At 33.0% G+C, this 22,811-nt stretch overlaps 2 protein-coding genes and 1 long non-coding RNA gene across 3 annotated transcripts in view; 1 reads left to right on the top strand and 2 right to left on the bottom strand.

Moving 5' to 3' along the window:
• Ncc69 (sodium chloride cotransporter 69) overlaps nucleotides 1-2,077 on the top strand; it is a 153,994-nt gene extending 151,917 nt beyond the window's left edge. Inside the window, exons 19-20 of the mRNA XM_065503348.1 lie at nucleotides 477-709; nucleotides 817-2,077. Of these exons, the coding sequence (XP_065359420.1) occupies nucleotides 477-709; nucleotides 817-1,061 (478 nt within the window). The 3' untranslated portion in view covers nucleotides 1,062-2,077. The remainder of the gene's footprint in view (nucleotides 1-476; nucleotides 710-816) is intronic.
• LOC135953444 (uncharacterized) overlaps nucleotides 1-22,811 on the bottom strand; it is a 113,604-nt gene that overhangs the window by 304 nt on the left and 90,489 nt on the right. The gene's annotated exons all lie outside the window — the stretch shown is intronic.
• On the bottom strand, nucleotides 10,529-12,518 carry LOC135954495 (uncharacterized). The gene is made up of 2 exons (XM_065504674.1): nucleotides 10,882-12,518; nucleotides 10,529-10,817 (listed from the first exon to the last, which is right to left on the bottom strand). Exon 1 carries the CDS (start codon nucleotides 12,513-12,515, stop codon nucleotides 11,037-11,039), a length of 1,479 nt encoding a protein of 492 aa, XP_065360746.1. The 5' UTR covers nucleotides 12,516-12,518; the 3' UTR covers nucleotides 10,529-10,817; nucleotides 10,882-11,036.

The raw sequence follows: 22,811 nt of genomic DNA, 5'->3' as shown, positions 1-22,811 counted from the left end.
ATTAATTTTTGTATATGTAATTATATATATCGTTACCTTAATATAGAAAGGCCCTAACTCGTGCTTTTTGTAAGCCCAAATTTGCTTATTTCGATAATTGGTCCGCTGATATATCATATTTAGCCAAAAATTCTCGACTTAAAAAAAAACGCGAGTTAGGGCCTTTCTATATTAAGGTAATGAGATGTAAGTGTTTCGATAGATGTTTTATTGGTTATGAATTTTTGTTTTTATTTAAAGTGTTAATTAAGCAGTCAGAAAGAGACTGTATGAATATACGAAACTTGAATTTACAAAAATCTATAGCAATCTTTTAATTAACTGAATGTTCATTCAAATAGCAAATTTAAATATCAATTGCTTTTGTGTTGAAACCTTTAAAAAAAAATTGTTGTGCGAAGTTATTTATGTATTTTAGCATACATTCAATTAGTTATACACATACTAATGGTTTTTCTATATTTTTTGTTTTACAGAGTTTATGCGCTGGCCAATAAAAAAGCCGAACTAGAATTTGAACAGCGTTCAATGGCCAGTTTATTGTCGAAATTCCGTATTGATTACTCCGATTTGCAGTTGATACCCGATATAACAAAGAAGCCACAGGAAACATCAACACAGTTCTTTAATGAATTAATTAAAGATTTCGTGGTCAATGAGAAGGAAACCAGCACAACTGCTAATTCAACACAGCTACAGGAAGATGACGGTAAGAAAAGAAACCTTTTGAAATAGATGAGCTGGCATAAAAGTTTCTTTTGGTTTTGTTTTGTTTTATTTTATTTTAACTTGATTTGTTTTTTATTTTCACTGTAGTTCTTATTAGTGAAGATGACTTGATGGCTGTACAGGACAAAACAAATCGTTATTTGCGTTTACGTGAATATTTGCGAGAGCAATCTACAAAATCGGATTTGGTGGTAATGACTTTGCCCATGCCTCGCAAGAATATTGTAACGGCACCGCTGTATATGGCCTGGCTGGAGAGTTTAAGTCGTGATATGCCACCCTTCCTATTTGTGCGTGGCAATCAGACTAGTGTCCTAACATTCTACTCATAAACAAGGCACCATACAACGACTACTCAAACACACACACAATAATCAGTAGTATCATAATTTTTATCAACAGATGACAAAAACTTGAGAATATCCCAAGAATAGATAAGACATGGAAGGAGGCGATAGGAATAGAAATGTTTATTTCTGCCTTTCGTACTTTCGGACAACAATTTATTTGTACACATGAGCATAAAGAGACACATAATTTTTATTTTTTTTATTTTGTTTAATATAAATATGTATTTTTTTATTTTATTATTAGAATTTTAGCAGAGTTGTATCTTAATAATAAACCACAGATACATTCACATAGATACACTCTCTCACACACTTATTATTATTATTGTAAAAGTGTTTTTTATATTTTATTTTTTTTTGTATTTGTTTATTATTTTTATGATAATGTAGAAAAATGAAAAGTTTTACAGTGTTTTTTGTTTGGCATTTTTAGAAACAAATTTTACCATTTTATATAAGCACTTTTTGTGCATTTTAAATCACAAGTATTTTTTTTGTTTCCGTTTTTTTTTTGTATTGAATTCTAAGTATTTTGTATGTTTTGTTTTTATGTTCATTATTAATTCACTTAATTCATAGAACTCAAAACTAATTATAAAAACAATTGCAATAAGCCAGAATTAAATTTAAAAAAAAAAATAAAAACAACAGACATTCAGACATTCAATGGTCATTAAGAGCCATTAATATTTTACCATACGACATTTAATGTAACAGACCATTATTAAATAATTTTAAAGTTATTATTATTATTATTACACAATAAACAATATAGAATATTTTACTAACTTAATACTATTTAATAATACGAATTTGTATTTATTTTAATTACTTTAAATTAGTTCTTATTTAAATGATATTAAAAATATAATAAACAAACAAACATACATACAACAATAATAATTATTAAATATAAATAAATAAATAAATAAATAAATAAGTATCAATTTAAGTATCAATAAAAATGTACACAGATACAACAACAACACACCTTAAAAGTTGAATTTCATTAAGATAATCTATGTTTTTACATACAAAATTATTTGTAGGAATACCAAACAACTAGGGTATTCAATTTTGGTCGGTTAACTGTTCGAATAATTTAAAATTAACGATTTTCAAATAACAAATAAACCAATTAATTTGTGTCGTTTAACCGAACTTTCTTTTTTTTTTTGCACTTTAACATATTTTTTTGTAATTCAAATATAAATGTCAAAGTAAAATTAAATATTTTTCGAACATCCAAGAAACATATTTAGTGAGTATAACAACTGACATATTTAATTTACATGTATTTGTCGTAGGAGTACGTGATAAAAGACCAAACTGGAGACATTACTGAAACGAGTATTTTATCCGAACTTATCGAAATTATTAAAAGTATTCAAAATCTAAATAAAAAAAATCCAAAAAAACTCCAATGGTATAATGGAGGATTTTATATGCTTAGAATAAACTAAAAACAGAAAAAGAACTCCAACATCTACAATCAGCGAGAGAGTTTTATTAAAACTAAAGAATATTATTTATTTTTTGGTTGAATAGCTATGTTTTTTTATGTTATGGAGAAAGCCAAATACTGAAATGAATCCGAAGCATCCCTGTTTTAAATTTCGCATCCGAAGCATCCCTGTTTTAAATTTCACGATTTGGTGCTCTTTTTTAAAAGAAGGACAAAAAAGACCCATGCCTTGAGGAGTTAGAGGGTTAACATATTCTACCAAAATGTTCTCCGTAACATTTTGCATAAATTTGCTGAATACATTTTATACTTAAAATGTTCTTTAAAATAAAATTCTTAATAAATGTGAAATTATTAAGAATTTTTTATAGATCTCGGCTCACTTTTGTTATGTCTTATTTCTGACTTTCTGGTTGAATTTTCCGTTTTGGTGTATTTAGGGACTTATAGTAAAATTTCACGTATAATTTTTTTGCATAACATTTTAACCCCTTAAATACCTGTTTTAATGGTGGTTTTTGCACCTTTTTTTTAAAAAAAGGACAAAAAAAGGACATATTCTACAAAAATATTCTCCGTAATATTTTACATAACTATGCGGAACACATTTTATACCTAAAATATAAGGATCATATGGTTTCTTATGAAGATTAACAATAAGAATGTGCCAGAGTTGGGAAACTTTAACCCGTCCTCAAATGAAATTCAGATGTAAACTTTCAAAACGCTGATACACGTGTCTTTTTTTTTGTCTCCTCTATCAAAATTTATTGGTCGGACCGGACGGTGTAAGTTGTCGAAAAACGACGATATGTTAATGAGATTTATTATGCTGTAAATATGTTCGCAATATTTGCGATAACTTTTTAATCAAGCTATTTAACGTGAAAATAATATAAATAATTAAAAAAAAAATTCCAAGAAGTGTTGTTTGTGCAGTTGATATTTTTAAAAAAGGAATGTTTTATTAAAATTTAAAAGCCACAGTTTGTCTATAATTTATAAATTTTATACAAATTTTGCTTTATCTGACTATATTTGTATAATAGCATAAAATTGTGCGAAAAACCAAAGCAAAATTAATAGTAATTAATTAATTAATTAATTTTTAAACTAAAATAAAATAAAAGAAATTATAGCATATTTCCTACACTTCTTACCACTTGTTGTGTTGTAATTCAATGAAAGAGAACATTTTAAAATAATTAACCCTTTAATGCATATTGTTGCCAAATGTCTACATTCCAGTTCCACTTAATTTTAGACGAATATAAGATTGATACTAATTCAGATTCTAATTCCGAAAAAACAAATGGAATACGAAAAGTTTCAGCTAAAGAAATTTTAAATCAAACTAAAAAGCTAAAGGAAATATAATAAATAAAAATCAACTAAATACTTGATATTTTATAGAAAAATAAATGTAAAAATCATGCATTTAAGGGTTAAAACATTATCCTTCGATATTCTCATGAAAAAAAATATATAAATTTGTACTGCATACTTTAGGGAGCTTTTTTATTACAGTTGACTGTACTCACAAACAAAAGAATTTCCGAGTTTTACCTGGAATTTTTGAATTTTTTTCTTTACAAACCATCTCCTGAAAATTTCGAATCGAATAAAAAAAAATCAGCCAAATCGCTCCAGCCGTTCTCACGTGATGACATTACATACATGGACCATTTCATTTTTATTTATATAGATAGATTTTATAGTGTTTGAACTTCATGTTATGCTTGTCTATCTATGGTAACAGTCGATTACAATTGGCAGCGATGTTGACAAACCACAGCGAAATATTGGGCTATAGATTATAATTAGGATCGCCATTAATTTTTTTTTTAATTTTTAACACCGCGATCTTTGATATTTTTTACATTGAAATAAAATTGACATTTAACCTTTTGGAAGTAAATAATTTTATTCACACCATTTTAACCCAGATATGCCTACTGTACTACATGTAGAACATGTAGTTCTTGTTTACAGGATACGTCACGTTTATCAAAATACAATTTTTTTTCACATACTTACCCCCATTTTCTCAATATCTGGTTATCGTTTTTCGTAACGATAAACCTCCAATTAACATTTTTTTTGTATGAGAACTGTCAGTTTATCGTCACGATAAAAAATAACCAGAGATTGAGAAAATGGGGGTTAGTACTCACCAATACCTCATGGGAGATTGTGAGATCGCATTATTTTTTGCTACTATTTTTGAGTTATTGAATTTTTAATTTGTGATATTTTCATAATGCCCATATTCAGTCATAATGGACATATCTCGTTTGTACGGAAAGTAAAATTTTGTACATTTACAAGTGAATAAATACAATATTTTTTTGAAATTTATATTTATGAAGAGTAGCTTGATTGTTATATGCATGAATGTTTCATTATTGCGTTTTAGTTTTGTTGTTGTGACCCCAATGTCCTTTATATTGGACGACTTAAAAAAATACTTTTTTCAATAAAAACTCTGCACTGTTTTTTATTTCTCATTTGCTTCCAAAATAATAACACTAGTTTACAAGGTTTTTGCTCATGAATTGAAACATATGGGGATTTGTGTATTTAGGTCTTCTAACTTCGGAAAAAATATTTAAAAAAATCCTGGACGTCAAACTTTTGAGATATTTATTAAAAACGAAAAATATAAAAATGTACATTAAATTAGGACACAAAAATTAAAAGTAAAGTGTTTTAGTCCTCTTTTTATAATTATTTTCATTTGTCTCCCTCACGATACTCCAACAGTAGTCTTCTAGCATATTCTGATCCCAAAAACCTTGATAATTCCTCTCGAAAAACTTCAAATCTTCATGGAAACGCTCTCTATGTTCGTCAAAAATCCACATGAGAATGTAAAAAGTGAATTTTGAGGGATATATTTACACCCATCAGTTCAAAATTAAGTAATAAATTCGCAACAATATCTCAGTAATTTTGACTTTTCTTATTACCCAAAAATTCTTGAACAACAAGTTTAAAAGAATTCCATGCTGCATTTTCAACATTGGTTAATAGACACTCAAATTTGGTATCAACCAAAATTTTTCTTATTTGAGGACCCACAAATATCCCTTCTTTTATTTTGGCCTCAGAAAGACTCGGTAACACGCTGCATAAATATTGAAATGCTGGTTTTGTCTTATCTAAAGCTTTTACGTAATTTTTTAATGTAAATAAGCATTTTGCAGTGTTTGTGTTATAGGAAAACCTCGATTTGACTGAATAATTTTTCAGCAAATAAAACAAAAATGGTCTGGGTTTATTTTACACTTTCTAGAAGACATTTTAAAATAGTTTTTACTTTAGAGTTTTGTATTTAATAGCGATTTATTAACTTTTATCTACAGAAAAGATGTACTTTTAAACAGTATTTATTTTATTCCCGTAAATTTTTTTCGGAATTTGTCAAAAGAATACAACTCTGAAAGTATCTAGTAGCTTCGCCAGAGTGTTGAGTACCCAAAAACAATGTAAATACTTAATTACTACAATTCGGTACACTACAGTATGCATTAGTAGTACTCAGGGCAGGTGAAAAATAAAAACCCATATATCTCAAAATTTTTACGTATAGGTGGGAAACAAAAAATGGTCAATTAACTAGCGTCCCTAGCTCTTCTCAAAAATATAAGTTTCATTCCATGAGCAAACAAAAATGTTTGATTTGTAAACTAGTGTAATTAATAAGTAATTTTAAAATGATCAAACTCGAGCAATCGGCATATCTGGGTTAAGGACAATATATTTGCCTTTAAAATGGAATCAAAAATTATATTGGACTTTGAGTAGTTTCAATGTTATGGGCAATTATGTATATATAATTTTAGACAATTTTAACATTTTCAATTTTCAAATCCCGATATTTTTCAAATGGAAAGGGTTTTCGATGGAAAAGTCATTGATTTGAGGAAACCTTTGGAACCATAATATGTGTGGTACATTTCATTAAAATCGGAGATGTCAAATCCGAAAAGATGGATTCTCTCGCATTCCTTATTGAACAATATTTTTAAGTTTTTTATGGATCTTGACTTTATTCGAAGAAATTTAGAGGAGATTTAGCCCCTAAGGCGCAAGAACAAAAGTTTCTTTAATAAATTTGTGAAATTTCACGAATGCTGCTTTATGTTTATTTAAGATTTACATGTTTAAAGTTTCTTGGAACCAAAAAAAAAATATCTTGAAAAAACTAAAAGTAAAATTTTTTTTTAAAAAAGGAATATTCTTAAAAATTTCAAAGTTTATTTTAAGAGGGACCTTAATATTTGTTTGTTTTAAAGCAAAAAATAAAAATTTAAATAAAAACCGGACAATAAGTAGCAACAACATATATTTATATAAATAATTTATCTACTCAAACCTATGTATGTATTCAGCGTAGGAGTTGCTTTCAGCAATTTTCCTTGCCCTAGGGCGGTTGTTAATGCTTACTACCCCATTTAATGTTTTATTTCATTTCAATACTTATGCGTTATTATTTATTAAATATTTATTGATTAATTTATGTATGTCGATAAGCCAGCCAGCAATATAAATTAGAATTATTATTTGTACGTCTGGGCTATTTGTCGAAATACATGAAATTATTATCTTAAAATTTATGGTTGTTGAAAACCAGCTAATAAATAAAATGTGTAAATTTATTTAACCCTTCACATGTTGTTAGGTCATATTTTAAATAATAATTTATTTTTTAGCATAATCTTAGGATGGCGTAGTGGTTCCAAAATAAAAAGATTTTAAACAACTTATCAGATAACATTTTGGAAGTTAGGTTAGGTTAGGTTACGTGGGTTGCTCGCAAGTTAGCGAGTTCACTCGGAGGCCTTGCGGCCCATTGTGGTACCCTTAGAAGTACTATTCCCTTATGCTGAAAATGTCACACATAAAGTGAGAATAGTTTCCCTCCCTAGTTTCGTCCATTATGTGATTTCTGTGGTCCCTATGGGAACCAGCCGGTACTTCTAATAAACCCAATCATATTCACTAGTGACACATCCCTGAGACAGTCCAGATCATGGAAAAGAGCTCTACCAAGATGTAGTAGTCTATGCTCTTGTAAGGCTGGGCATTCACATAGAAGGTGCTGTACCGATTCCTCCTCCTCTTCATCTAAACAACTTCTACAATAGCCATAACGTGGGTAACCCATACGTTCAGACATATGTCCAATCATGCAGTGCCCAGTAATTATACCCGTGAGAAGTCTAATCGAATTCCTACTAAGAGACAAAAGAGTCTTAGTTCTATCCTCTGTCAGATTGGGCCAGAGCATTCTGGATATTCTACAAGTGATGATATTTGACCACCTGAGTTCCGTCTCGCTCAAAGCCCATTCATCTATCAATTTTGATACTGTCACCAAGGGAGTGTGAATATCCCTTTGCGCAAGAGATACGTCCAGGGACGACCCGTTGGTTGCGCACTCATCAGATACTTCATTTCCCCGGATGCCCGCATGTCCTGGAACCCATATCAACTCCACGTGATGTTGTGTCAGTTGTGCCAGTGATTTGATACAATTGAGAAGACATTTCGACCTAATCACGTTGGAGTTAAGAGCCTTGATTGATGCCAGGCTGTCCAAGTAGATATGTATGGTCGAATTTTCGAGATTCAGTTCCCGGATTCTTCTCGCGGCTGTATCAATAGCATAAATCTCTGCCTGGAAAACCGTGCAGGTATCGGGTAATCGAAGAGACATCAAAAGGTCCAGCTCATCTGAGAAGATTCCCGAGCCCGTGCCTCTTTCTGTCTTTGAACCATCAGTATAGATTGAGATCACGTCATCTCTTAGGACAGAGTTCGCGGCCCAATCATCCCTTGTCGGTATTCTGATCCTAAATGTTCTATCAAAATTCGGTGTGGGTATTATATAATCCGTTTCCCTCCCTATGATTGGCCTGCCTATCTTTTGTAGGATGGTGCCATGACCAATACGATCGTGCTTCAGTCCGCTCGACTGTTTGAGTCGTAGAGCAGACTTAGCAGAAATGCATTTGATATATATATCAAGGGGAGTTATATTCAGCATCGTCTCTAGACTGGCCTGAGGTGTGGAATTCATAGAGCCAGTAATTGCAAGACATGCTAATCTTTGTACCTTGTTTAGAATAGAGAGGTGAGTCTTAGTGTCCACCACTCTCCACCAAACAAGAGCCCCATAGGTCAAAATAGGTCTTATGACCGCGGTGTACATCCAGTGTACAATGTATGGTTTAAGACCCCATCTCTTCCCAAAGGTCTTCTTGCATATATAGAAGGCACATAATGCCTTCTTCATTCGACTCTCAGCATTACGTTTCCACGAGAGCTTAGAGTCCAAAATTACGCCAAGATATTTGGCTTCGCTTGAAAACTTCAGAAAAGTACCATCCAGTCGTGGAGGTTTAAATTCTGGTGTTTTATATCTCCTGGTGAAAAGAACCAGTTCGGTTTTGGCAGGGTTAACACCCAAACCGTTTTCCTTGGCCCATGATAGCAGAACGCTGAGCGCTGATTCCATGAGTTCACTTATTGTGGGAAGAAACTTCCCTTGAATAAGAAGCACAACGTCGTCAGCATATGCGACTACTTTGGTACCTATCCTACTGAGCCTGAAAAGGATTTTATTTACGACAAGATTCCACAGAAGTGGAGAGATGACCCCACCTTGTGGTGTGCCTCTTGTCACAACTTTCCTTGTCCTACCAATACCCATATTAGAGTTAATGGCCCTGCTCCTAAGCATATTTTCTGTCCAATTCCTTATCCGCTGATCAACACATAAGTCACCCAGTGCATCAACTATTGCGGATATGTTCACATTATTAAACGCACCCTCTATATCCAAGAAAGATGCCATAACATATTCCTTCTTGTCAAGTGTCCCCTCTATAGTTCCGACAACGTCATGCAAGGCTGTCTCCACCGACCTGCCTTTAAGGTATGCGTGCTGTGCCCTACAGAAATTATCAGGGGAGAGGATGTTCCTGACGTGGATATCGACCAATCTTTCCAGTGTTTTCAATAAAAACGATGACAGACTGATCGGTCTATAGTCCTTTGCGGTACTGTGGTTTACCTTTCCCGCTTTGGGGATAAATACCACTGTAACCTCTCTCCATTCTTTAGGGATGTATCCTGTTTCCAGGCTGTACCTAAATATCATTATAAGCCATGGCATGATGGTTGAAATCGATTTTTGGAGTAACGCTGGGAATATGCCATCTGGCCCTGGTGATTTATAGGGCTTGAAAGATGACACCGCACACGAGATTTTCTCCACGCTAACAATGGATCTAACTAATTCACTTATGTGGATTTGAGAAGCTGCAAGATGCTCCGAAGCGGATACCTCATTTTCATCATCCCTGCAACCCGGAAAGTGTGTCTCCATTAGCAGTTCCAAAGTTTCGATACTACTTTCAGTAAAGTTACCATCCGGTTTCATCAGGAATCCAGGCGTACCAGGATCCTTGGATAGTACCTTTCGTAGACGCGATGCCTCCGTGGTATTCTCCAGTTCCCCACAGAAACGCTCCCAAGATTCCCTCTTTGCCCGTCTGGTTTCCCTCTTGAAAGTGTTGAAGCTTTGACGATAATCGTCCCAGCTTAACAAGTCTTGGTCCCTCTTCGCCTTATTAAAAAGTTTTCTACATTCCTTTCTTAGCTGCATTAGTCTAGGATTCCACCATGGTTGCCGGAATTTCCTAGGTCCCTGCCGCTCCCTACACGAAGCATAGTAGGCTTCCCTTAATGACCTGGATAGAAAATCCACCGAGTCGTCCAAGTCCCGTGTACCATTTAATCTATCCATTGCTGGATGTGGTATGGTGTCACTAAGATTACAGAATTTGACCCAGTCGGTTTTCCTAGGATTTCTAAAGGGTTTTTCCCTATCCAGTGTAAGCTGTATCGTAAACACTATCCTGTGGTGATCGGAGAATGAGCACTCGAGTGAAACTCTCCAATCCCTGATCCTATTGAAGAACGTTGGTATATTACCCCTATTGCAAACACTTAGGTTAGTAGATAGAAGGTATTGAAGTAAACACTCACCCCTGTCATTTATATCCGAGCTCCCCCACAGAGTATGATGGGCATTAGCATCACATCCTATGATGAGATCATGGCCCCTTGTGTTACACCAGTCTACAAGTGTGCGTACGGCACGTGAGGGCGGATTAGCTTCGTCGTATGGTAGGTACGCAGATGATATGATTAGGGTTGGTAACCCTTGTCGCTCTAGTGCAACTACCGTTAAATCACCAGAACTGTAATTAGATAGAAGGAAAACCTTAATGTCTTTCCTGACCAAAATACAGCTCCTTACTTTACCTTCAGGGTTCGGAGAAAGGAGCACATAGTTTCGTGACCGGACGCCTCGAACTTTACTGGCTACAAGCCAGGGTTCTTGGATTAAGGCCACGTGGATAGCTTCCTTCTCCATGAAGCGCAGCAAATCGTCCGATGCTGCTTCGGAGTGGTGCAGATTAATCTGTACCACTCTCAGGCCGCTTGGGTTCATCATTGCGCTTCACCGCGGGCAAGATCAACCGGAGTTGGTTTAGCCCGTATTTGATGACGCCTTGCGAAGAACGCAGGAGTCGGAGGGATTCTGAACCAATTTTGATCCAGAGATCCTTGCCTTCTCCTTTGTCCCTAGAGCGCCCTCGTTCAATCGTCCAGTCCTCTGTACCAAGTTCCTTATTCTGACGCTTTATAAGTGTTAGCGTGGCTTCGTCCTCCAAAAGGGGAGGAGGGACCCACACTCTCACCGTCGTACGAAAAGGTACTTGATCCAGTGGGACGATTTCGATTCTTGCATTGGGCCAGAGTTCGCCAACTCCTCGGATACAGTTACTGAGAAAGCCTAGGGCCTTCTCGTTACCGCACCCGATGATCTTGACACCCTTTAACCATTTGGCGCCATCGAATGCAGTGAAGGAATCATCCTCACTGCATGCGAGTTCGTCCACTAGTGCCCGCAAGATCTTCTCCTCCAGAAGCAGCCATCTGTCCGTAGTCATTTTCCCATCAGGTTGACTACGATCTATGATGGCTACTTGTAGCTCAGGTGCTGATGTTAAGCTAGTTGATGGTTTCAGCCGCTTACCCTCAGACACCTGCGTTTCACCTGACCTTTGCCGCTTAATACTAGGCCTGCTTGCTGTACCTTTGGAAGCCATCGCGGTTCCTCGAGTAGAGGAGATTGCGGACAGCACCTTGGGTGTTGTGCTAGCAGACTTCGTCGTGCCGCATTGGTCATCACCTCTCTTTGGCCCCGACGTGGCCCTCTTTGATGTAGATGGGCGTACGTCAAGATCCTCCGAGACGATGATCGTGTTCGGTCCAGTGCTGGCATGGGGCACATGTTTAGATGTGATCACCTGCCTGCTCTGGTTTGGTTCGGTCTTAGTCTTGGCTGGCCTTACCTCCACAACAGTAGTATTTAGCATGGCCTCATACTTCTGTATGTGGTAGGTATGTTTACGCCGCAAACGCTTTTCCCTGGTGGTCAAAGACGCGGGATCTCGCGAGTCCAACGTCCTGACATACCGGAGAGAGCGTTTGTAGCCCGCCAACCTTTTCCGTTCGTCCTGTTCTGAGTCCTGTTTCCTGTTTTTCTGTTCTGTGTCTCCCTTTGCAGGGTCATGGGCCTCCGGATGTACGTCTTCATTCGCTTTTAGCGGCTCGGAGGACACCATGAGTAAGTCCTCCTCATCAGTCTCATAAAGGTTTAACCCTTTCAGACCTGAGAGGTTGTCGTCGCTGTCGTCCATAGTCACTCTTTCCTGTCTAGTCAAAAAACTATTCGTTTTGTTTACCCCAGTAGCATCACCGACTACCAGACCCGGGGTATTCGTCTGATTCGTCGCAGTCACAGTAGCTCCAGTGGCACTCAGACCTGTGGCTTCCGCCTGAGTACTCACGTTACCCTTGGAGATTTTAGCACCCTCGACCAAGGACATAGGGCCGTCGTTAGAAACTGACATTTCATGGGGGGGGGGTTTTGGCAGTTTATACCTCTACCATAGGTAAGAAAAAGACACTGCCGCTCCACTGGAGTCAGACGCAGACCAGGATGCCGCTCAATGTGAGACAGACGCATCCTGGATTTGAGTTTTCACCAAAAACATTCGGACTGACAGAACCAGATTGTAATTTCCAGCCGCCCTTAACATAGGGAACAGACGCTAGAAGGTACGGTTATGTTGCCTAGGTAACCCAAACCACAGTCCCGGACCGACATCAGAAAATGCAGACAGAGGAAATTGGTAGCCGCCCTAACTAAGGGAACAGGCGCTACCAAGTTGAGGTCGTGATCGCTAGGCGACCGAAGATGGTCATTTACCCCACAGCCGCTCTTAACATAGAGGACAGACGCTGTGAGGTATGGGGAGGGTAGTTCTTAGATCATATCCTTAGGATGCTTAAGCCCCTGCACCGTGCCCGAAGACTCAAGGTGACTACCCGCAGCAGGGGATTTTGGAAGTTAATTTTTTATCAAAAAATTAAATCAATTTTTTAAGGCTCCTAGTCCTTTTTGGGAAGTATTTAGCAATCATCGCCAAACACTACCCCGGTTCCGAAGATCAATGGGCTTTTTAAACATACACAGCACGAACGCAAAAAATTCTCTCAGCAGATATTGTAGAATAAACAGACACATTTTATTCAGTAGCACTCCAGCTTCCAAGAAATAAGGTTTTTGTCGCTTTATAAAGCGGAAGATGGTGAATATTTAACAAAAATCTTTAATTGAAATTATTGTTTTTTGTAAATTCTTTTAATGCATGCACGCAAACAATTTTTGTATTTGCATAAAAACAATCAAATCAGTAATTTTGAAAAATACGGACCAAAGTAGGGACATTTTTTGAAACTTAAATTTTCAAATGCATTTTTTTAAAATCTTTGATTTTGGATAAACCACAAAAAAAAAAAAAAAAAACATTCAAACTCGAATAGCCCCTGATATTTCATGTCAATCGGAACAGCTGGTTAGAAATGGAATATTTATTTCCAAAATATTGTGATTCTCTACCAATCTGCATGTTACCGTGGTTGTTTGGTAAATCTTTACATATCTTATAACGAAACATGTATGATAATACAGACAAGCTCCACATGCCTTGCAATATTCAAATGAACCGCAATAATATCCTAAAGATATTATTAACTGTCAATTACAGATTTTCCTGTAGGTGACAACCACTGAGTATGTAAGAAAAATACGCATATTACTTACTTGTTTTTATAGTGGATTTTTTCAGAAAACAATAACGCAATATTTAGTAGCATTCCTTTTAAATGAAAATTGTATTTTTCGGAATTTGATAAATAAAAATGCAACAGAATTTGTGTTGTATCATGAATGATCAAGAATTATAAAAACAACGTCTTAAATTGCATTAAGGGGTATGGTCAGATGGCGTGCTTTACATTTGTTTTGTGACATGTATTTACATTATATATGGTCATTTGAAGTTACCTTTGAAGTGAAAAAAATAAAGAAATCTTAACAATTTATGCTTATTTATATTTTTAGATATCATACTAGCAGCACTAGGTTTTGTCAATTAGTATTTGTTTAAACCTTTATTATAATTTTTCAGGCGATATATTTTTCCGTCATGTTTGTAATACAGATTGGTCAAATAAATTCAACTCAAAATATCATAAAATACAATAAACTTCATATTTATTATATTATCTTCTTCTTCTCTTTATATATATAATTCTTCTGTAGGTGTGTTAGTAACTGAACTCCTCCTTAACGGCTGGGCCGATTTCGATGAAATTTGTTGTGTGTGTTTGAATGGGTCCCTGGATGGTTTAGATTCACAATTGACCTATATAGGTACAATGGGCATGGCACCGCCCATACAAAGTAAAAATTGATTAATGCATATCTGGAGTAGTATTATAGTGGGTGTCTTCAAACTTTGTGTGAGCTATGGCAGAACAACGTTTGCCGGGACAGCTAGTATATTATAATATTATTTTTTTAAAATTTTTTATTAATTTAAATTTTTTTTATTTATTTTTGATGACGCAGTGTATTTTTTGGTGTAATTAAACTGTAACACAGTATTGAAACTTTGTATGTAAGCATATCAATTATTATGTCCATCTATTTTCCGTAACTTGCATATATGTAATCCAATTACCTGGATGAGTCTTATTTTGTTCTTTAGTAGCTAAAACTAATGGTGTTTTCATTTCTGACACAAAATGTTGCCAACATATTTTGTACCACTTATTAAATGTTACTCATGCCCTCATCATTTTAAAGATCATTGCAATTTATGCAATTTTCTTTTATGTAGTTTTGACGAAAAACATTTTAACCTGCGGCAAATACTTTTGTTCCAATAATATTGCTTATATTTAATCATCTTTACCTGATGATGATGAGGACTCTTTGCTTCCATTTTAATTAACAATTTTAATAAAAAATACAAAAACTATTTCATTAACACAAACTATATTTAAAGAACATATATTTGTTTTGTCTTTATTTTTCAAAACAATAACAGCTGTTTGAATGATGCTAAAGTTCTAAACTTTTAATATAATTAATAGGGGGGTCAGACGGCATGTATTGCATGTGTATTGGGACATGTATTCGATACATATGGAATTCCATGTGTATGTCAAAATTCACGTTATACATACGATTTATAATTTCCACGTTCAAACGTACATATGTAATTGCATGTGACATAACCTCTATTAGTTTATATGTTTGTTGTTTTTAACAATATATTTATTTAAAACATTTTTAAATCACATTAAATATATTTAATGCAATGAAACTCATTTTGTTATGATTTTTCTTTACTCGTTTTTGTTTTTTTTTATTTTGCACTCACACAGTGTTGTATTTCAAAATACAACACTGTTGTACACACGAAAATAGAACATGCTCTAATTCCCAAAAATGTCACGAGTAATAAACATGTATTTTACATACACAAAGTTTCATATGGATCACACTGTATGTATATGTCTACATATGGAAAAATGTCCCAATACATGGCACAAAACACAAGCGATACATGCCGTCTGACCCCCCATTAAGGTGAAAGAAGAACATACTTTTTATGCCAGAAAAAACTGATGCAAAATTTGACTTCAATCTGATAACGAGAAACCGTGCCGTGTGCTTGTGTGTTCATATTTACGTTTTAATCAGATGATATCTAACCAAATTGGACCATAATGTTATTTTCCTTAAAGAATTAAAAAAAAGATATCGGTTTAAAAACGTGTCTCTTGCAGCAAATGAGTGAATTTTATTTTCCATTTCCTACTTTTTCAATATGAATTCTGACTTTAAGTTTTAATGTAATATGTCAAACTGTTGACAATATTGAAATTGATTGGTTGCTGCTGAAGGGTTAAGTGTGTTTTTGTCTTGCAATTAATATTGATATGCATGTTTGCATAGGTGTTGTTCTATGTGCTATATGTACAATGTACATTGTACATACATTAAAATAATCTTCTTATTTAATACATAAACATGAGAGAATATTACGTTTTTATTAGGGATGCTTTAGATATGTTGACTTTGAAGTATGAATCAAATAATAATATTGGGTGTATGACTTATAAATGCAGGATTTACAATTGAACGCCGTTTTTGTCTTTAATAACATTTATGTCATTTTGAAGGGTATATATCTGTCATTTATTCTCACTTACTTACTGAACATAATCACCCTTATTCTACTTGGCGTCGTCGACATCGTCGTCAATATTGAGTCAAAAAATGGTAGATGTTACGCCGATATCGATAACAATTGGTAACTTTTGACAGCGTTTTGTACTTTAACCCGACTTATAAAAGTATAAAATTCTGTCAAAAGTTACCAATTGTTATCGATTTCGGAGAAACACATACCATTTTTTGACTCAATATTGACGACGATGTCGACGACGCCAAGTAGAATAAGGGTGAATAGTTTTTCGAATTTTGTGCCAACAAAGCATCATAGCGGGAAGTTGTGCTTTACTACTTTACGATCAGAGGAGGACGCTCTCTCTGGGATAAGTTCAGTTTGGATCAGAGTATCCGAAATTATTTACAATGAAGTGGTTGGGATGTTTTGCTTCATCCGTCTTATACTCTAGACCTTGCTCCGTCCGACTACTATTGTTTCGATCGATGCAGAACGCTCTCTCTGGGATACGCTTCACTTTGGAATAGCAGTTCTTTTTGTTCGGAATGCAGAGTAGGTCCCACAAATAGTTGAGAAAGATGATGATGATTTTTATTAAATTGGGAATTGCGATCTTTTTAAATATAACCACTACACACCACCCTAATTTTAATAGAATTCTTCAAGACTAATTTATAACTCATCTACATATGTAGAAGTTAACATTTGTAACAAATAAATACTTTATTTTAAAGCATATGCGTTGGTATCACACATATCTTGTGGTATTTTATGAAATTTAATACATATTTTCAAATGATGCTTTAAAAAAACGTTTTAGATTCTATGTACACGTGTGGGTTTAAAGTCCTTGATGGTAATGCATTTGTCGTTAAAGGTTTTTAACACAAAAACACAATTTGAATGAGACGTGCCATTTTAATGGAAACATTATACATATGTATTTATATGTACTAATGTACATATAATATGATTCTATAACATTCTATCGAACTAATTCTACATAATATTTGTATAGAGATGAAATTGTTAAATTGAATTGTATATGAGTATCATTTTAAATGACTGGTGTATCTGATGATTGCGCTATACAAACATATATAGTCCCCTTAATAACATCTAGAACAAAAGTAATATTTCAATTGATCTTTTGACCCACTTTGTGGAAGTAGAATTTCTCCAAGTTTTGACCACATATAGAATCAGTTATGTAGATTCTTATTATGCAAAAAAATAATGGTGTATATGCTTATATTATACAATATTGTTTTATTGAGGGGACGATATAATACGCATTAATTTGTTGACAAATAAATAGATTCAATAAAAAATAAAAAAAGTTTATAATTTTTCAAATATTTATTAATAAGTTTGCCTAAAATTGTATCATGTAGACTAGGGTTCTTTCCCGGGAGGAAATTAAAAAATCGTTTCATTCCCGGGAATTAGCGGGAATTTTTTTACACTAAATAAAATAAATATATTTGGTTGTTGGTCCAGCCTTTATAAGGGTTTCTAATTTAATAGTGGCATTTGATCAGTATTGTCACAGTCGTAGTTTTAATCAGTATGAAATCAATAAATTCTTTGTTTAATTAAAAAACTTAAGAATTTCGACCATTTTTAAAATCAAATTTGAACCACTATTATTGTAATTATTTCCTCTAAATATGAATAATAATCATTGAATATCCCTAAAAGTTGTAATGTTAGGAATCTTATTAATTCGTTTAAGAGCATAAACTTCAAATTTAATTCATTCTTACTATCCAATTTTTTCTGCTGTGACTTGAGTTGAGTGAAAAAAATTCGGTTATTTTTCTTCTTTGCCAACTGACTATCTGTTGCTAGAACCGAAAAAATCGATAGATATAATTGAATAATTCAATTAACAAATTTGGCCATCGAAAAGTATCTGAATATTGTAACATTTAGAAGAAACCTTATGAAGAAATTCAGGAAAATTCCAGACAAACATTTCCCGAAAATTAACAAAAAAATATTCCCTGGAATTCCCTTGAAATTTTTCACGCGTAGGAACGATATTTAACGTGAATTGTTATTAGATTTAGAAATTAAACTGAAATGTTAAATGTAACGATTAACTTAAAACTTATTCACCCCTATCGGCAATAACATATGAAATTTATGTTCCCATGAAGTATCCATTTAACTCGAAGGGAAAATTGCTATCGCGATATTCCTATAAAAAATTCATTCACAATAGTTGATTTTTTTCTCGGGAGCAAAATTCCTTCTAAATATTTCACAATATAAGGAATTTTGATTCGCAATTGGGGTTATGCTGATTTATTTCGATCAAAGATAATAATGAAAGAAAACATAGCAATACGTTTCTTGGTTAGCCTTTAAAATCGTACAAAACACATTTTCTATTAAAAGCAAGGGGTGAGCAACTTAGATGAATAAATTAAAACTACATTAAGCTCTAATACATACTGGGTGCTTTCGCGGCGAATTAAAAGTTTGGCATATATGGGCAATTCCATGTCATCGTACGTGACATTTGTACGCCTATAGAATGTAATAGATTTTGCAAAAATAAGAGTACCTGAAAAATAATTTGGTTCATATGTTCTTTTGAAACATTGTTGTCCAAAATATCGAGCGAAATACGGGTATATCGTACGTGACATAAAACGTAAGTAATTTTTAGGTACATGTAGAAATATGCGAAAATTTGCAAATTGTGAGATGCGCTATGTTTTCTTTTAATTTCTTTCACTAAACCAAATATTTTTCCTTTACAATCCGTCATATTTATATAAAAATAATCTTTGGATGATTTTATAATACATAAAATGTAATATCGTACGTGACATACCGTACGTGACAGATTTTTCTCTTATAATAAAACCATATATATTGACAATAGCAAAAAAAACAATCAGAGTTAAATTCATTTCATACTACAAGCTAATTGGGAGCCTAGTTTTCGCCGCAATTTTAGACTAAAACATACCTAAAACATTAACAAATTAAATATAATGGCCCATAATCATAGTCAAACACTAAAGTCGGTTCTTTTTAAAAACAACTTTAAAATAAAAACCCGCTTTTTATTAATTTGCAACCATAGTCAAAATTAAAGTATGTTTTAAATTGAACCGACTTTAACTGGGTGCCACCGCAAATGTAGACAATTTTTTCATACAATATACAACAAAAAACAGACAAGTGGCAACGTTGAACAGCTGACATACAAAATTAAAAAAAAAAATCCAAAAAACGTAAACAATAAAAGTAACCGGGACATCTAAAGAAAGAAAGTTGTTTGTTGTGGAAAAGTGGAAAAGATAAGATTAATATCATAATTAGGATATTTTGGTACTAATTTTATTGATAACTGTTCAATAATTGCAAAATATCTACCAATATCTTGTAACTTAAACATTTTTTACTTTGTGACGAACTTTTTTACTCGGCGAAGAACAGCTGATGCTGTTGTTAAACGAGTTAAAAACAACTTCAGCTAGTTTTATATTTAGAGTCGACTTTAGCGTCAGAAGTATACTTTAACTTGTCTATGATAGACCTAAAGTCCACTCTTAAGTAAAGTCGAGTTTAATTCTCTTAAAATGTACTTTATTTTTGACTATAATCAGTTTAAACTATTATTTTTGTCTTTAAAGTGTTGTAATATGATCTAAATACTTTCACATAAGAATATTTTATTATTTTCTTCTATTCAAATCATCTTGAAAAAAAGTTTCAAGGGTTTTTGTGTTTACAGTCGTGGTAGCGATTCTCGTGGAATTGCCCATATGTAAAAAATATACAAAATCATATTTGCCATTATAGCTTTATATCAAACATTTTTTAATGAAAATTCTTGGCAGTGAAGTCGCAAATATTTGTAACCAGCACATCATTTCGTTTATTATTGCTAAAGTTTGCAGATCGGTGCATCTGTGAGTGATGCTCAAATATACTGCATTTACACTCACTCTCTTTTACTTAATTACATATCCTAAATTGTAATATCTATATTGTGGATATTATAAATTCTTATTTCCATAAAATCCTTTCCAGTACACTTAATCCTTAGGAAATTAAATCTGTCGCATCTGGAGCCACTTATGCCAAACCCCAAAAGTAAGCGCAATTGTGAAAGTTTCTTTTTTAGCATAAGAAGAATTATAAAAGTACATGTGACAATTAAGATGCGATCCTGAAATTAATTATTAATCTGATTAATTTCTATGTATAATAAGATTTATCACACTTGAATTTAGCAACATTACTTGTTGATATTAACATTCCATTGTTTCATTTAATACGTATGTACATAAAGTATGAATTTACAAAAAGAAAATAAAATGAAAATTCATCCGTAAAAAAAGTGATGAAAGTCATTCGAATGTTGCATTTTTTTGCAACATTGACGACATTAATACGACTTGTTTGTTGTTGGAAACATTCCAAAAAAATACATATTTTCATCAGTATTTTCTGTTAACGTCAAAAAGTTTCATTACGTTTGGACTATCGCATTCGTACTCAAAATTTTGACAGATGATATTACATGTGGGATAATGTTAAGGGGGCTTAAAAAACAAAATAGAAGAAGCAATAACATGGTAAAAACTACATATTCGCATCATACCTCGAATGTATGAACTCATAAGGAAACACAAGCACTCTCACATCAGCCATGGCATGAAGATTTCCCCATAAATAAAATATATGTATATGAGGAAAATCAAAAATTTTAATTTTCTTACGAAACGAACGCCATTTTGTAGTTGTATACGAAGATACTTAAGCAAGCTAAAAAGTTAAAAATTTAGGTGCCTATTACGAACTAAATTCGATTTTCGACTGTAGTCGAAATAGCTGATTGAACGAATTGTCATTCGGTATTATGGCGCACATTCGTTGCTTACAACCTTAGACCTGCATAAAATTAACAAAAATATTTCAGTTCGTGGTATTTGGTCCACCAAAAACAAATAAAATTACAAATACTTACATTTTCAACAATTTTTTTTATTTTATTTGCAGTGTCGAAAGCAAAAGTGTGTTCGTTGAAAAATTCGATGCACAGCGAAATTTTCGACAGCAATGCCAACTTATAATACGAATTTTACATTCGATAATTGATATTCGATAGTCAACGAATATCGTTTGACGAATGCAACTCATAACAGGGGCACATAACACATAAAAAATGCGATTTAAGTTTTTCAAAAAATAAAGTTTCGCCAATTTTAAATTTGTATTTGGGTTAAATGTTATTTTTGTAAAGTAGGTTGTATTCAATACTTTCAAATTCGAAATAAAATATGCTCTATATTTGGATATTTTTTAATATGCATTTAAATTCTTTAAACGTTTGAGAAAGTCGTGTTATATTTCTGATGATCAGCCATCAACAATAATGCTTTACTGTTGCCATATCTATTAAAAAAATTAAATTTTAAAAATCTGAAAATCGGAAAATTTTGGATTAAACCATATAATTCCAAGAAGAATTTACATAATTATTTATAAGCTATAAAAATACCAAAAGTCTAGTGACTCTACTATAACTGTTAATAAAGATATCAAATTAATGAAAAAGCTGTTGCAAGTTCCAAATCATATTTTTACATTTTCAACTTTGAAATTACCATAACTTTAAGAATTCAAAGATTAGTAACCTAAGATTTCGGATTCGCATGAATTTTTACCATGATCTACCAATGTGTGTTAGTTATTTTTTTTATTTGGAAACAAAAAAGAAATACATACAAGCCAACTGAATTTGGTTGCAACGATTCTCCAAAATTTTTGATTTCCCGCATATGGACAATTCCATGTCATCGTACGTGACATTTGTACGCCTATAGAATGAAATAGATTTTGCAAAAATAAAAGTATCTGAAAAATAATTTGGTCTTTATGTTCCATTCAGAGGGTACTATATTTTACAAAAAATAATATGTTCTTTCGAAATATTGTTGTCCAAAATATCGAGCGAAATAAGGGTATATCGTACGTGACCTACAGTGAGTATACACCAAAAAGATAATGAAAATCCTAATATTTATCCATCGATTAAATTTTTAAGTTTGGGTTTGTTGGAGATTGGGTTGAATAATAGATTCGGTTGTGAAAAAATAAGATTTAAGTCGGACTATAATGATTTTCATGATCTTAAAAAAATCAAAAAATTCGCAGGTGTTTACTCACTTTTGAGGCAGTGTGTAAAACGAAAGTAATTTTGAGGTAGATGTAGAATTATGCGAAAATTTGCGAATCGTGAGACACTATACCAAATATATTTCTTTTACAATCTGTCATATTTAAATAAAAAAAACAATCTTTGGATGATTTTATAATAAATAAAATTTAATATCGTACGTGACATACTGTACGCGAAAGATCATTATCTTATAGTAAAACAATTTATATTCAAAATAGCAAACAATTAAACAATTAAATATCAGTTTAAACTATTATTTTTGCCCTTAAAAGGTTTTAATAAGCTCTAAATACTTTCACATAGTTAGTAACATTTAAGTGTTTTCTCCTATTCAAATCATGATGAAAAAAGGTTTAAGGATTTTTGTT

The sequence above is a fragment of the Calliphora vicina genome, chromosome 3, assembly GCF_958450345.1.
Source record: "Calliphora vicina chromosome 3, idCalVici1.1, whole genome shotgun sequence".
Classification (NCBI taxonomy): domain Eukaryota; kingdom Metazoa; phylum Arthropoda; class Insecta; order Diptera; family Calliphoridae; genus Calliphora; species Calliphora vicina.
The sequence above is the reverse complement of the archived record's forward strand: the minus strand, read 5'-3'. Positions and strand labels throughout refer to the sequence as shown.

Excerpts from the sequence above, each read along its gene's own strand:
- LOC135954495 (XM_065504674.1), bottom strand. The coding sequence starts at position 12,515 with ATGTCCTTGGTCGAGGGTGCTAAAATCTCCAAGGGTAACGTGAGTACT.